We start from the raw sequence: 15,544 nt of genomic DNA, 5'->3' as shown, positions 1-15,544 counted from the left end.
AAGTGCTGGGATTAAAGGTGTGCACCACCACTGCCCAGCATAGAATTACTTTTTTTCTAAAGAAATGTTAAATATTTTCAACATGTTCTATGGGTTCTTAAGTTATATAAATTGCCGTTTTATGTTGTCTATATTTGTATAATTCATATATTAATCATATTCTTATATTCATGTTATCAATGTATATTCCAAAAATAATTGCTTTTCAGTGATCTGAATCTAAGAGATATACAATTTGACCTGTGTGCAGAAATCTACAGTGGCATAGTAGATAGATCTGTAGACATGGAATTTGCTCAGGTGGAATTCACTTCCCTATCAGCAAAGTATTTGTCAGCAAAGTCAAGTTTTTAAATATTGCAGTCTGTAAAGTTTTTTATGTATCCTGGTGCTCTCTCGATAGCTTCTTCTGACGCACAGAGCACTAAAGTTTTCTCAGTCAGCAGTCATTGGAGATGGCTCTGCAAGGCCCTTGACAGCATCTGTCTCTTTAAACATGGCTGAGATATTTGATACTGGGTTAGTCATTATTCCTGGCAGTTTGACTGTATGATTACAAGTGCCAGGCACCATTTTATTTTGCTTTTTGTTATTAGTGGTTTGGTTTGGTTTGGTTTTGATACAGTCTTACTGTCACTCACGCTGCCAATGAACTCACTACATAGCCCAAGGCTGGCCTCGAACTCTTGGTCATTTGGCTTTCTATCTCCTAATTGTGATTCTAGGTGGGTGCTAACCACATTCACCTAGTTTTCTTTTTCTTTTTTGGGTCAGCATAGAAAGTAATGTGTTTCTTTAGGTGTTTTACACATACTTAGTTCTGTTGTTCCTCCTCTACCATCCGACTTTCTTGGTGCTTTTCTTATTTGTATCTTTGACCACCCTTTTCTGCTCTCCACTGAAGACCTCTTTTTTTCTTCTTAGACCTTTTTCTAGTTTCATATTCTATACCCACACCCTCACTTACACATAAATGCACATATATAAAAATGTCATCATGGGATCTCCAGGTTTCACAGACCCACATAGTTACTCATACATAATTTTTAAAAGATTTTTATCTACCTATATGTGCATCACATGTATGAAGTGCCTGTGCAGAGCACAGAGGGCATTGGGTCCTCTGGGATTGGAGCCAGAGACTGTGCTGATGACTGTGAGCCACCACTGGATGCTAAGAACCAAACCCAGGTCCTTTGCTAGTGCTGTAAATGCTCTTAAGCACAGAGCATCTCTCCGGCCCACATCTACCTAATTTTTTAAAGGTGTCCCAAACATACATTGGAGAAAAAATAACAGCCTCTTTAGCAAGTGCTACAGGGAAAACTGGACATCTATATGCAGAAGAATGAAACTAGATCCATATCTTCCATCCTTTACAAAAAAGCAATTCAAAATTGATCAAAGACCTTAATATAAAAGCTGAAATACTAGAATTGCTAGAGGAAAGTACTTAGCTGCAGGTATAAGCAAATGCCATTTTAAAGAAGAGTTTTAGCAATTGCCTTAAGAAAAACAGCAATTCAGGGTCTGAACAGATGGTTCAGTGGTTAAGGGTGCATAGTGCTCTTGTAAAGGACCTGAGTTCTGTTTCTAGCACCTACCTTAGGTAGCTTACAGCCACCTGTAACTTCAGATCCAGGGCGATTCTGATACTGCTGGCCCCCAAGGCTCTTCCACTCATGCACATGCCAATACGAATGCAGACGCACACACATAGTTAAAAATAATAAAAATAAATCTTTAATATTTTAAAAAAGCAGTTCAGCTTAGTGTGGAGATTTATTCCTGGAATCCTGTACTTGGAAGGCTAAGACAATAGGACTACCAGGACTTGGGCTATCCTGGGCATTGTAAGTTCTAGGCCAACCTGGACATAGTGAAACTGTGTCAAGAAACCAAAAAGTGGGGAGGGCAGGCTAAAGAGAAGGTTCAGTGGCTGGGGTGACTACTGCTCTTACAAGACCTGGATTCAATTCTAGTCCACAGGATCTGATACCTCCCCGTGTACCTTGTACCTTCTGCAGGCATCAGGCATGCCATGCACATGTATATACGAAGGTAAAACATTCACACACATAAAATAAACAAATATGTTTTATAAACCCTCAAAAATAAGCAATTCAGATCACCTTCAGGACCAATAAAGTAATACTTGGAAAATGGTGTTGGTGAAGTCTTTCTAGTTCTAGCCCATACAAAATTCAGTAGTAGTATATTTAAGACAACTTAGAATTAAGGCACTAAAGAGTCGTATGGCACCACACAACTGTGTAACCATAGCACTTGGGTAGTGGAAACAGGGGGATTAAGAATTCAAGATCATTCCTCTTTTTCATAGTGATTTCAAGATCAACTTGGCCTCATGAGGCTCAGCCTCAAAAAAATCAAATAGGGCTGAGGGGATAGCATAATTGGTAGAATACTTGCCCAGCATGTAGGAAAAGCAGACTTGCCTCTCGACTGTGGCATGCTTGTAATCACAGCACTTGGTGGGTGGAGGCAGGGAGATCAGGAGGTCATTCTCTGCTAACTGGGAAGTTCAAAACCAGCCTAGGATGGATACATGAAACCTTGTTTATGAAAGAAAGAGGGTAGGGGAGACAAGAAGGCCCAGAGGTGAGGTATGGGGAGGATGTACCCAGCATGTTGTTGCACATATTTGTAAGTCAGAGGCAGGAGGATGTTTGTAGTATAAGTTGCCCATATTCTAATGGACAGCCCCAAACTCATGAACATATAAAAAACACTAACTGGACTTAGTAGGTTATAAAAGTAATAAGGAAGACATGAAAATGGAATGGGGACATGGAGAGTAGGAGAGGGAAATTGGCAGTGAGTGTAATATTTAATTTTATACATATATGGAATTCTCAAAAAATATTAAAAATGGTATGCTTTGGAAAGTACATCCTGATAGTGTCAATAATTGTATTTAGTGAATAAGGTCTATTTAATCTTGCAAGTAATTATTTATAACCTTAGGAATGTTCTCAGGAGTACTAGGTGAAAGTACAGTTTAAGCTAAAGCTATTATTGTTGCTATTATTAAAGTAAAATCTGTCCAGAAAGTAAAGGGAGTGTTTGTTTAGTAGCTATTCCAATACTTGCCAGTAGGTGGAGGGCTTCTTTGCTAGACTTTAAAACCCTGTAGTTTCAAAGCTGCATATTAAAGCACTGAACAAAGCAAGCTAAGAAACATAGCTTTTATGAACTTTAGTAATTTTCAAAGTAGCTCCAGAAGAAAAATAATAAGATTTAATTCATAATAGGGGAAAATGAAGGCTACATGTGTTCTTCTTGGATCTTTTTCTGTCATAAGTACTTCATATAATTTTAAGTTCCATTCCATGGTATAGACAGGCTCAGTAATTTTTGCTTGCTTCTTTTGAGACAGGGTTGTACTCTGAAGCTCAGGCTGCTCTGGCTTTCTGGGTAGCTCAGTTGCTCCCAAATGCTGGGTTACAGACATATTCACATCTATCTTAAATTGTCTTATCTATTCTATTTTAAAGCTCAGATAAACACCATCAAATTTTAAAAACATACACATTTAAAAAGAAAAGCAGAGCTTTGGGCAGAGTGAAGAGGCGAACAACCCTCAGTGGTTAGCAGCCAATGTTAAGCACTATCCCTGTTGATGCTCTTACATGATTACTAGTGAAAAGCTATAGGCCGAGTAAACCAGAGGCCTTCCAAATGTGTGAACTGGGTTACTCTCATTGCTTTCTGAAAGCTGTACTTTCAAGTGCATTTCTATTTTTAGTATACCATCCACCTCAACCTTCTAGTTTCCACCCTATCAAAAAATACATTTTGTTGCTGCCTCAAGAAATGTTAAGACATTAAAAGATATAAAATAAGTATTCTTTGCTAGTCACAAACTATTTGCTGGGAGTTTTAACTATTTGGGAATACCTACTTCATTTCCACCATTGGTTAGTTTTTATTTAAGTTATCTGATAAAATCATTGTTCTCTTTTATTAAAGTGTGTGTCTATGTGTATAAAACATGTTGTGCGTAATGCATGAAAATTAAAGTTACTAATATTTGGTCAAAGTATATAGAGGTATATTTCTTTTATGTTAAAGCACATAGGAAAATGACTGTTATGTAGGGACTATTTTGAGAGATGATCTTCTATGGTGTGAGCTGGGAGTAGATATGTAATGCAGGCTTGAACTCTTGATCTTCTGGCTTGAGTCTTGAGAACTCTAGATTCCTGGCACATTCCGGAGCTTTTACATAATAGCTAAAGGTAGTCTCATTTGACTAAGCAAATATCACCATCATTTAGCACCAGCCCTGTGTTTGTAAAATTGTTTTATGGTAGCTATATTTTTTTTTTGTCGTAGGGGAAATGGAGATGGAAAGCCAGCCTAAGAGACCCTTCCAGGGCACCACCAGCGTGCCGTCTACAGATCCTCCACAGTTGTCTGATTTCAGTTCATGGTAAAAATGAAATTTAAAAAAAAAAAAACTATTAGGGTTTGACTCACATTTGAAAAGAACCACATTGAAAGAATATTGAGATAATGTAAAATATAATCCATGCTCACATAGGGGGAGTCTCCACGGAGGTGTAAGTGATTTTGAATGACCAGGTCCTCTGAAAGCCCAAGTACTACTTTGGAAGTGTATGTATCCTTTTTGTACCTTTAATTTTGTTCCTAGCCTCTGTTAGGTCAGCCATTCTCAATGGATGGGGTGGGGTAGTGTAGTATCATCAACTGACTAGTCTGAGAAAGAACCTCTGGGTTACCGTGGAGAGAATGGACATTGATTATCACTGCTTTGCTTGCATTTCATGTTCCATGCTGGTCACTTATAAGAGATGGCTACATCTTAACTACGTGTATCAGTTGAACTTTGGATCACTGTGACAAAGCCCTTGTCATAAACAAGGGAGGAAAGATTTATTTCTGCTCATGGTTTTAGAGGTTTCAGTCTGATGTTCTCAGACTCTCTTGATTCTGGGCCTATGGTGATGCAGGTCATCATGGCAGTAGGAACATCTGGCAGGGGCTGCTGCCCTCATAAAAGCCAGGAAGCAGAGAGAAAGGGAACTGGGTATGACTTTCATGTTCACGCCCCCAGTAGCTTCCCTGCTCCAAATAGGTTCCTCCTAAAGTTTCTGCCACCCAAAACAGTGCCAGTACCCAGGCAACCAAGCATTCAACACATGAGCTGGCGTGGGCCATTTCACATTCAAAACATTATGCCTGTGCTATTTATTAAGTAATGTGATCTAGTGTGGTAAAAATCTTTTTAGAAAATTTATAGTAGTCAATCACAATGCTCATTAAGATGGGAGTTTCTGGCAGGTGGTAGCGGCGCACGCCTTTATAATCCTAGCACTTGGGAGGCAGAGGCAGGAGGATTTCTGAGTTCAAGGCCAGCCTGGTCTACAGAGTGAGTTCCAGGACAGCCAGAGCTACACAGAGAAACCCTGTCTCAAAAAAAAATAAAAACAACAAAAAAAAATTGGAGTAAGAGTTTCCAATTCTTACAGTCCAGGTCACATGACTGATAGTCATTCTCATTCTAGTTTAGGTCTGTAATTATAAGGGTTTTTCAGTGTTTTATGAGAGAATTGACTTCTTTTCCTATTCTTGAAGTTGAGCAATTAGATGCTGACAGACATCTGGGAGGAAGGCATAGTAGCAGTTCCTAGGTAATATTTTGTAATCTTTCAGGATATTCTTGTCAACTTGTTGAGTACCCATATTCTATATACAGTTGTGTAACACCTTCTAGGCCTTTCTATTCCCTGGGTTTTTTTAAAGATGTATTTATTTATTTTTATATGTATGAGTACACTGTAGCTGTACAGATGGCCATGAGCCATCATGTGGCTGCTGGGAATTGAACTCAGGACGGCCCTGCTCCATCTGGCCCTGCTCGCTCCAGCGTAATATACTGTAGCTGTCTTCAGACGCACCAGAAGAGGGTGTTACAACTCATTACGGGTGGTTGTGAGCCACGATGTGGTTGCTGGGATCCAAACTCAGGGCCTTTGGAAGAGCAGTCAGTGCTCTTACCCACTGAGCCATCTCACCAGCCCTATTTTAAAGATGAGAATCCTTTTTTAAAAAACTCGTAGGGGCACAGACTTTAAAAATACTCTCCAAATGGAAAAACTATAAAAGCCACTCACTCATGTAAGGGTTGACAATTCCTTCTTCCAAATTCCATATGTATTATTTTATTTAGGATAACTTGCGCTTCAAGGTGAGCAAGTCCTAGCTTATTATCTTTCAAGAGGCTTGCTGACTGGTACTGTTGGCATGCCTTCTAAATCATTCCTGTTTGTGTCTTCCACTGTCTCTGTGTGTCCTTGGTAGCTCAGTGTGTTAATTTTGGTACAGAGTGTCTTCCCAGTTATGTAGAGATCGCAAAGAGCAATTCTTGAAGCTGGTCAAGAGGACGAGTGGATGAAAGTATATACCTGCTGCAAATTGCATGTGGCTTTTATGATAAAGTGTGAGTATAGGCACATGACTATAAATAGATTTGCATATCCAGTTGTTTATCAAGTGAGCCAATGAAGAAAAAGTTCATGCAACATTCTGTCAAGCAGAAACCAAAGATAATGAGGAGCTGGGTGTATAATTCAGTGGTAGAGTGCATGCTTAGCTTACACAAGGCTCTATGGTCTATATCCAGTATGGCAAAAAATGCATGGTGAGATTTATATATATTTATATTGTATGTCTTTTTTTACATTGCCACAAAACAGCAAAAGAAGTTCATGCAAATTAGAAAGCAAGGCTAGGGAGCTGGTTGTGGTAGCACTGGCCTGTAATCCTAGTGCAATGAAGGCTGAGGCAGGCTGCCATGTTGGAGGCCAGCCTAAGCTACATAGTGAAACAGAATAGCCTCAGCTATTAAGTAAGACTGTATCAAACAAAAGAAAAACAGGAAGGCATAGCCCAGTAATAGAACACTTCTCTAGCAGGCTTACCGCCCTGAGTTTGAACCACAGCAATACCAAAATTCAAAGCAAAATGAAACAAGAAAGAAAAGGAAAAGTCCCAGTATTTATTGGCGGTTCTCAGTCCTTGTGTGGGCAGCCATGTTTTAAGCACAGCCTTAGTTGGCTCCAGCCGTGCTTTTGTTGCAAACCATGAATAAACCTGTAATAGCTGTGCAAGTCCTGGAGACATGGACATTAATGTTAAATGAAACTTAAAGTGAATGGGTGGCTTCAGTTATATGGTAAGTTCGAGACCAGCCGTGGTTACATGATTACCTTGTTCCAAAAACAAACCAAAAAAAAGCAGAACAGAAAAAAACATCACCCAAAAGATATCTGCCTAATTTGTAATCATTTATAGACCATCGAAGCATGGCTCAAGTACTGACTAATAAAGAAACTTATTCTTCGCAATTCACAAAAATGAAGTTGCCATGTGTTAGCCATGTCTAGTGGCACCTGTCTATCACCCTGCGTACTCAGGAAGCTAGGTGAGAGGATCCTAGAGCCGAGGAGTTTTCAGCCTTGGTTCCATAGGAAGACTCCCCTCCCCCAGTCAAAACAAAACCAACAGCTAGAAAGATGGCTCAGTGGGTCAGAACACTTGCTGTGTAAGCATGACAGCCAACGGCCTCCTCTCTGCCCACACATGCATGTAGCACACACACAATCCATCTGTAGCACCTACATGAGAGCCAGGCATGGCCACGCACACACTATAGCTCCAGTGCTTGGGGGAAGAGGAAGAAACAGCTGCATCACTGGTGCTTACTGTTCAGCCAGCATAGCCAAGAAACAGGAAACTCCAGGGCTAAGACACAGCGATAAAGCAGTCCACCTAATAGCCTCTGGCCTCTGGTCTCTCTACACAAGCAGTGATGAGCATGAATATTCATGCGCACACACGTGAATGCACTACACATACAAATACATACCCAAGCCTTGCAAAAGCAGTTAATTAACTTTCAAGTAATGTTTTTCGTTGAATTTGTGAAGTCTCAAAGGATCTTAAAGCTTAAAATTGTATTAAGATCTGTGGGGCACCTTATATACTGAGGATGCTGACATTTATGTCTACAGTAATAAATTTTGTGTGAGTTACTCTTAGTATTGAATCTGGATTCTGCATTTTCAGAAACATCTGTCTCTTAATGCAGTTCAGTTGGTCAAAATCAGTCACCCATAGTCTTAGAAATGGGGACAGAGATAGGAACCACCTGTGTCCTTATTTCTGCTGCTAAACATGGCAGTATACTTGATAATGAAATAAGGGTTCTTTCTTTTCTAGAGTATCTCAAAGATCTGAGAACTAGCAGATATGATCTCATCTTCTTAAACTTTTCTTTATTCCCTGTCCCGTACCACAAAAAGAAGGAAGAGATACATTTAATAGTCTTTAAAGTTTATGTGCTACTGAATAATCTTTAAAATCTGACATCTTTGAAGTATAAATTAAATTAGAACTTTGAATGTAAACCCATTTAGGCTTTGTGTCCATTTGGGCATACTTTTTATTTCCTTTTTTTTCCCCTAAAAATACAAAATCCTGAAGTTACTATCAGCAGAATGAAGGGAACTTTGCTAACTACAAAGCTGGAATGATGTCATTTTATGTTTAGTCTTTGTGAACATCAAGAGTTTGTGTGTAATTTAGAAGTATGCCTTGTATGGTACTTTGATTGATTTTTTTCATATTAAAAATTCCCCTTCTGTTCCTCATTCAGCTGGGAATAAGACTATGTGTGTCTGTAGCACTACAGAGCAAACTAAGGTATTTTCAGGCTCCCTAGCCCTGTGGTAAAGATTAAGTGGTACCCCATTTTGCCCATAAGAGGGAAAATTCTTGAGTTTTCATGCCCAGTGCATCCGCGCTTAATGTGATGGTTAATATTAACATTTTGAGTGAAGTTTATAGTTTTGAGTTTTCTCATTACATAGCCCAGACTGGTCTGAAATTTAGTATGTAGCCCAGTCTAGTCTTGAACTTCAGATTTCCCTGCCCCAGCCTCATGAGTTCTGTGCCTACAGGTATGTGCTATCACACTCTAGTTATCATTATTATTTTTAAACTTTTTTAGGTATAATTCTTACTCTATCCAAAGCTAGCCTTAAAGTCACTGTGTAGCCGAGGATGATGATCTTGAACTCTTGGTACTCCTACTTCTGCCTCTGAAATGCTGGGATTACGGACATCTGTCACCATGCCTAGATAATTTTCTACGTTTATTTTATTATTTACTTACTTACTTACTTATTTATTTATGTGGGGCATGAAAATGTAGAGATCAGGCGTTGGTTCTGTCCTTTGAACTCAGGTCATCAGGTTTGGCAGCAAGTACTCCTACCCACTGAGCCATCTCACCACACCAGTCCTGGCTAGGATGAATTAGTTTATTTTCAATTCACAGAGTCCTATGTCTAGTCTGAATTAACTTCTCTTTCCTATGATTGTCTAGCTGTGGGCCTCTAGTGAAAGTAAGGCTCATTACCATTAGCACTCTCATCAAAGGTTATGGGAGGAAATAAAAAACTCAAATTGGAACAGACTCCGTTGCTTTTAGAAGCTCTGGTATATGATGTAATGGCAATCCATACAATTTATCTTCACACAGTAATCCCTGTGGATTACACAGTTGCACAAGTCCTGTTCTATATAGACCTAGTTAATGATGGGGATGACATGGCCTGCAGCCTCAGCTTCCATGACCATGTGTTGTTCTGCCAGGTTAACTAGAACAGAAACCCAGTCTTAGTTCAGTGGCAGTATCTACTTTAAGCTTTACAATGTTTTGGAGCTAAATTGTGGTGGAGACAAAGTATAGCTATGCCATTTTTCTGACAGTGAGAAAAAAAATAGAGACTTTCATGTGTACTGGTGGAGAAGACATTTTGAAATATCCAGGGTTTTTCTAGTTGGTAATGTCTCTCTCAGCTTTTTTTCTAGTAAGTAATCAACAAGGTTAGGAAAAACATTTCACTGCACAGTCTTATTTTGTTTTGGAATGAATACAGGAGTCACCTAAGCTAGCAGGTCTTGGTACAAATAAAATCTTCTAGTCCTGGGCTCGCTCTCACCCTGCTGCTTGCAATAAGAAATTCTTTCTTTATCTTAAGATTATCTGCACAGTGGCCACATTTTAATCTGAGTCTTTTTTTTTTTTCGGGCCAAATGGCATAGAGCGTGCCCTTGTGCTGCTCAGCCAATATGTGCTTTAGGAAAGTCAATTCATTTTAATATTAGTCTAGGCAAAAAGCTGCAGAGGAAAATTCACATATGTTCCAAAGGCAAATAAAAAGGTCCTTTTGATTTTCCAGTGTCTTGGATTATCTGTGCAAACTTTTTTTCAGTTGTTGAATAATTCATAGTTTTGGACCATTTGGCCATGTGGTTTAGCAAATATCAGAGCCAACTTAGTTTTCCAGACTTCTTCCTTAAAAGTGATATTATTAATGATGCATTTGACAGCCATGTGCATAGTGTAGAAGTAATGTGGATGATACTATTTCTAGTTTTTAATTTTAGTCTTCCAAAACCTATTTGTAATCTGCCTCCACCTAAAAACAACCCACAGGCAACAGGAAGAGTTGGCAGAGGGGACTATGGTGTAGCTTCAGTGGTAACATGCTTGCCCAGTGTGCATGAGGACCCAGGCCTCACCCTTAGCACTGCAGGTAAACTCAGGAAAGAGAGACATGACATTTCACATGAGTAGAGATACAGGAGAGGAATAGTTGCTTCTCAGGAGGACAGTGTAGGTCTGAGACTTACAAATGTACTAGAAGCTTCTTTATAGTGGAGAGAAACCAACTTGGAAACTTACACAAATAATATTAAAGGTGTAACATTTCGATTCCACCTATTAGAACAAATGGAGTTTTGCCAAGGGGCTGGTGGCAAACTAGAACCCATACTTCCTTGAGTCATAATTCCTTCTCTAATTCTGTTTTTCTTCCATTTCAAAAAATAAAAAAGTGTCTGTGTAAACTTAAACTGCCGACTACTCCTTTAGTTCATCTGTCACTGTGTTCTCTTGACTATATCCTTGCCTCTTCCTAACCCTCCCGGGTTAATGCCTGCTCATCCTTCACGTGAGAACACAAATCTCCCCTCTGAGAATCCCTTCACTGTTACAGGACAGATCAGGTTACCCAAATGTCTCATACCCCCTGTATCCTTTTCCATTCATCACTCATGTCACAAGGTGTAATTATCTTCATATGAGCCTGAATATTTAAATCTCTGTCTCCTCTACTATCCTGTAAATTCAGTGAGGCTGGGGACCTTGTCTGTCCTTCACATCATTGTCCTTCAAGTATCTACATACCTTCTACACTTAGCAGACACTTAGTAAATACTAGAAGAAGTGAATGAGTACATTCAAGGCAAATACAGAGCATAGATCTACAATCCCTGGGAACTGAAGCAAGAAAAGCAGCTTGATATCAAGCAGAGGTTTTTGGTTCCATAAAAAGTATGAAGAAGCCAGGTTTTCAAGGCAAGCCAAGGTTGATTTCTTGGAACAGTGAGCATCTGGTCTGGTTGGAAAGCATGTTCCTGGGATGGCTTATGGAGGCCCTTGGTGCCCAAATCAGTTTCAGAGGGAAGATGAGAACAGAGGCCAGTTGTTTGGATTAAAGAGACACGATGGGGACTGTAAGAAGAGAGCATTTCAGAAGCTTAGCTGGAGAGGAACTGAGAGGGAGCAAAAGGAGACTTTTTGGGATAGCAGGGGATCTTTGGGTCTGTGAGGAAACAGGAAAACAGATTCATAAAATGAGAAGAATAATGAAGACATGTAGTTAGACAGGGAAATCATTCAAAATATTTGCCTTGAAGCGTCTTGGGAGTAGGCAAGCAAAATGGTCAGTTTTCGGGCAGTTGAAAGACTTTCCTCAAAAATAGAAGTAATATTTCTGAAGATACACTCAGCAAGTTTGAGAACAGATAGCTTACTAACTATTAATAACAGAAGTTATTCTTGCTCTAAGACTCTTGAAAGGTAAGAAGATAACTATGAAGATAGAAATATTTTAGACAGAGTTCGGGAACCCCCCTCACAATAAACCTGGCATGTCAAGAAGAACAGTTATCATATGTCAGATAGTCATGTGCCTCCAGAGGGATAATCAAGTTATATGGGGCAGTGTAGCAAGTCTCCCTTTGGGTTTCTGTGGTTTTATGAATTTCACAGGTCTCTCAACATGGTGTAGTATGCATTTCAGTGCTGTAGCCTTTATGCTTCTTTTTATTTACCAATGCTGTACTGATGCGTGTGTTCTTGAGATCATGTCATTGCATGTTCTGTTGACCCTGGTCCATGCATTCGCTTATAATTCTTTTTGCTTTGTCCTCAGTTCAGATATTTTGGATGGCAGTAGTATCCGCAGTGGCTTGGCCTCAGACTCACTGGCTACAGGCAGCGCTCCCGCAGAGTCTCCAGTAGCATGCTCCGATTCATGTTCTTCGCTCATCTTGATGGATGATCTCTCACCCAAGTGACTTAACCATTTCTGATTGAGTGTTTTGGCTGTTTCTCACATAAAACATTGAGTGAGGAATGCGGAGAACTTTGATCCACAGTGGGGATTAAAGTTCAGCAGATCGCAACCATTCCGACGATGCTCCTATTTCTGGGCATCTCCCCTCTAAAGTTCAATTTTGCAAGCAGAGTCACTTTACTAACATCTGTTTGGGCTGATCTCATTTTGCGTTTGATGACTAAATCTCAAATACACATTTCTGATTGCTTGGAGGACTTTTTCCCTAGTGCCTCAAAGAGCACCTACTTTCAAACATTTAAGGGGAGCATTCATGCATAATATTCTCTATAATTGTGCTTTTTTCCTAGCAGTGGCAAAACAGAGTTGATCAGAAATTCTCTTGCTTGAGAGATTTATAAAAATTCTCTGTTGACTACATACTTTCCCATCTCTTTATTTCATGGTAATATTCAAATTGTTTTTGATTATATCAAATTTTCATTTTGTCTGCATCAGCTTGAAAGTACATTGTTTTGTTTCCCTTGCCTGTTTGAGCTGCTTCCTTGCCATTTCTCACCGAGGGGAAGAAACCCATAGTCGCTTCCATCACCACCATTCTTGCTTCTTTGCTATTGGAATGTATGCAGTGAAGACTGACTTTAGAATATAGAATGAACTAGACTTACAGGATGCCTGCATTAGTCACCTCAGGTTCTTAGGACTTTGCTACCACAGTTGCTATTTCTCTCCCCAAACCTGGTGCCTTAAGGAATATATAAAATATTGTTGATATTTCTAGGTGGTGTTATCAAGGAGAAGAAATTCCTGCCTTGACCAGATGTGTGGAGCATCTACAAATGAACGAATAGTTATTTACACAAACCACTGTACAAAAGCAAGCAAGCATCCATGAAGCTGTCAGTGTCTTGGGGAGTATTATGAGGCCTTAGGTGCCTTGGAGTACATTGCCGTCGTGTAGGGGACATGTGTCGTAGGGTCTCGTGGAAATGGAAGCTTTCTGTATGTGAGTGCTATTCTGTTTGATTTTTTTTCCTGGTTCCTTGTTGTCCTTGAGTTTGTTCTGTCATGTGGTGACCTGGTATTTTTGGGTTTTGTGCTGTGCTAGAGTCAGAACCCTCTTCTTGTTCTTGTTGCCCTGTAGAGGTCAGTTTAATATCTTAATATCGGTGAAGGAAGCTTTGAGGAGCTGAAAAGGTCAGTGCTACTGTGCCCTCTGCTTCCAGAAGTTTTTTGAGCTCTAAGCAGTGTATATGCAGTGTGACGTAACATATACTCTGTAAATTTTACAAAAGAAAACTCCTGACTGAAATATGTGAGAAATCCAAGTGTGATCTATTGTGGCAGTATTATGTATGTATTACACTAGAAATAGTGTAATAGTGTAATAGTGCAATGTTTGTGTTGTTAGATTTCTTTTAATGTTCAATCTGGTGGATGGACTATTTGTTTAATATTCCCACTAGAATCGTGATAATAATGTGAATGTAAGAAACAAACAGAAAATGATTAAACATGAGTCTTTTGAAATCTAAAATCCTTGGAGGTGGTTTGAAAGTATTTACAGACTAGACATTAGTGAGCTCGAAGCAAAACCTCTCTTCTAATTATCAGAGAACATCACTTAGCTTGCTGCAGTTCCATTATAGAATCAGGTCTTAAGTTCACATTGTAATCACTGTCATAACAGCTATTACTGGCTTGAGTTCCCATGTTTCTTTAGCCTATGAAAAGCTCATAATCCTCCAAACCTAACATAAATGTGCTGTTATAAGAATCACTCACTTGTGTGCTATTTTAAAGAAACATTTCTTTGATAGCACTTGGTGTATCCACTCTGTTAATGAACCATATTCAAAGGCTTTTGCCTTCATAGTGATAAGAAATGAGTTTTTCTTTCAGGAGATTTGTCTGCCTTCCCTCTTCTGACTATATTTGCCTTAAAGGACACTTTGCAGTTCAAATTTAGAGTCCAAATTTAGGACTGTTAAGAAAGAGTCTTTGAAACGTGATGATATCTAAACTTGTGTTCAAAATTCAATGGTAAGGTAAAACCGGAGCAGAAAATTGAAACTGTCCTGATGCTATGATGAGATCAAAGAGGCAGGAGGATTCACTTTAATGTTTTGGATCAACTCTTTTACTAATGATTCTAATTGAGTGTTTTAAATTCATTCTTTTTCAATTCCCTACACGTATACAATTCATTCTGATTACTCTTGCTCCCCTCCCTCCCGTTTCTCTCTCCCAATCATCAGTCACCACTTTTTCCTACATATTCCTTTACCACATTCTTGTCTTTTCTGTTATAAACTAACCTTTTGTTATTGTTGTCTTCTATATTGTTTAAATGGATTAGAAAGCTAAGTTTGTGCAGGGATTATTTTGAAATAAATAAAACTGGTAATATGCTAATCCACAGAGCAGCTTTGTTGACAGTGCCCCTTTATTTTTATATAAAGTCTAATATTTGAAATCTTGTTATAAAGTAAAATTCTTTCTTCCTATTCTCATATTATATCATATATTTTCAGCTTCTATTTGAAAACTACTACAAAAAAGAAACCATAATAAAAATCTTATGGATACTGGTTTTGCTTGACTGACTTATAAATTACTGTTTTATGATAACTGCTTTTGGAATAATAGAAAGTTTTGTGAAATGTTGACCTAGTGTATATCCTAAGATTGTGAATTTAATAAAGTATATATACGTGTATTAAAAGATGGAATCGTAAATGTCTGCCTCTCTTATTCCTGTTGATAATATTATTTTCTGTCACCGTATCCCGGGAGCTTATTCTCTGTTTCTGGGAATAGGTCAAGTTTTGAGTAAAGGATTATCCCGCACACGGAAACTAATAGGCAGCTCTATTCTAGTTCAAGCTGTCTATCCCAGCAGAGAAGAAATCTCTCCACATGATCTGTCAATTCTTCAAGAGTATTTTGTCACATTCAACAATTTATATGGCTTTGGCCATGGTAACTTATTTCTTGCTTGCTTTCAGTTTATCTTTAAAGAAAACCTTTACAAGTCTCCATAAACAGGCAAAAATAAAGACTTTAAT

General features: G+C 38.9%; 1 protein-coding gene across 7 annotated transcripts in view; it reads left to right on the top strand.

Annotated features, from left to right (window-relative positions):
• The window catches only part of Fam122b (family with sequence similarity 122B), a 25,816-nt gene extending 10,601 nt beyond the window's left edge, over positions 1 to 15,215 (top strand). For 2 of the 7 annotated variants that reach the window (XM_031360104.1, XM_031360077.1), the window contains exons 8-10: positions 4,357 to 4,453; positions 4,565 to 4,583; positions 13,258 to 15,215. In XM_031360104.1, the coding sequence (XP_031215964.1) occupies positions 4,357 to 4,453; positions 4,565 to 4,583; positions 13,258 to 13,371 (230 nt within the window). In that variant the 3' untranslated portion in view covers positions 13,372 to 15,215. Of the gene's footprint in view, positions 1 to 4,356; positions 4,454 to 4,564; positions 4,639 to 12,332 lie in introns of all 7 variants that reach the window. The other 5 variants (XM_031360212.1, XM_031360155.1, XM_031360008.1 and 2 more) reach the window with 3 other exon arrangements.
• The last annotated feature ends 329 nt before the right edge of the window (positions 15,216 to 15,544 follow it).

Source organism: Mastomys coucha, chromosome X (assembly GCF_008632895.1).
Source record: "Mastomys coucha isolate ucsf_1 chromosome X, UCSF_Mcou_1, whole genome shotgun sequence".
Taxonomy (NCBI): domain Eukaryota; kingdom Metazoa; phylum Chordata; class Mammalia; order Rodentia; family Muridae; genus Mastomys; species Mastomys coucha.
The sequence above is the reverse complement of the archived record's forward strand: the minus strand, read 5'-3'. Positions and strand labels throughout refer to the sequence as shown.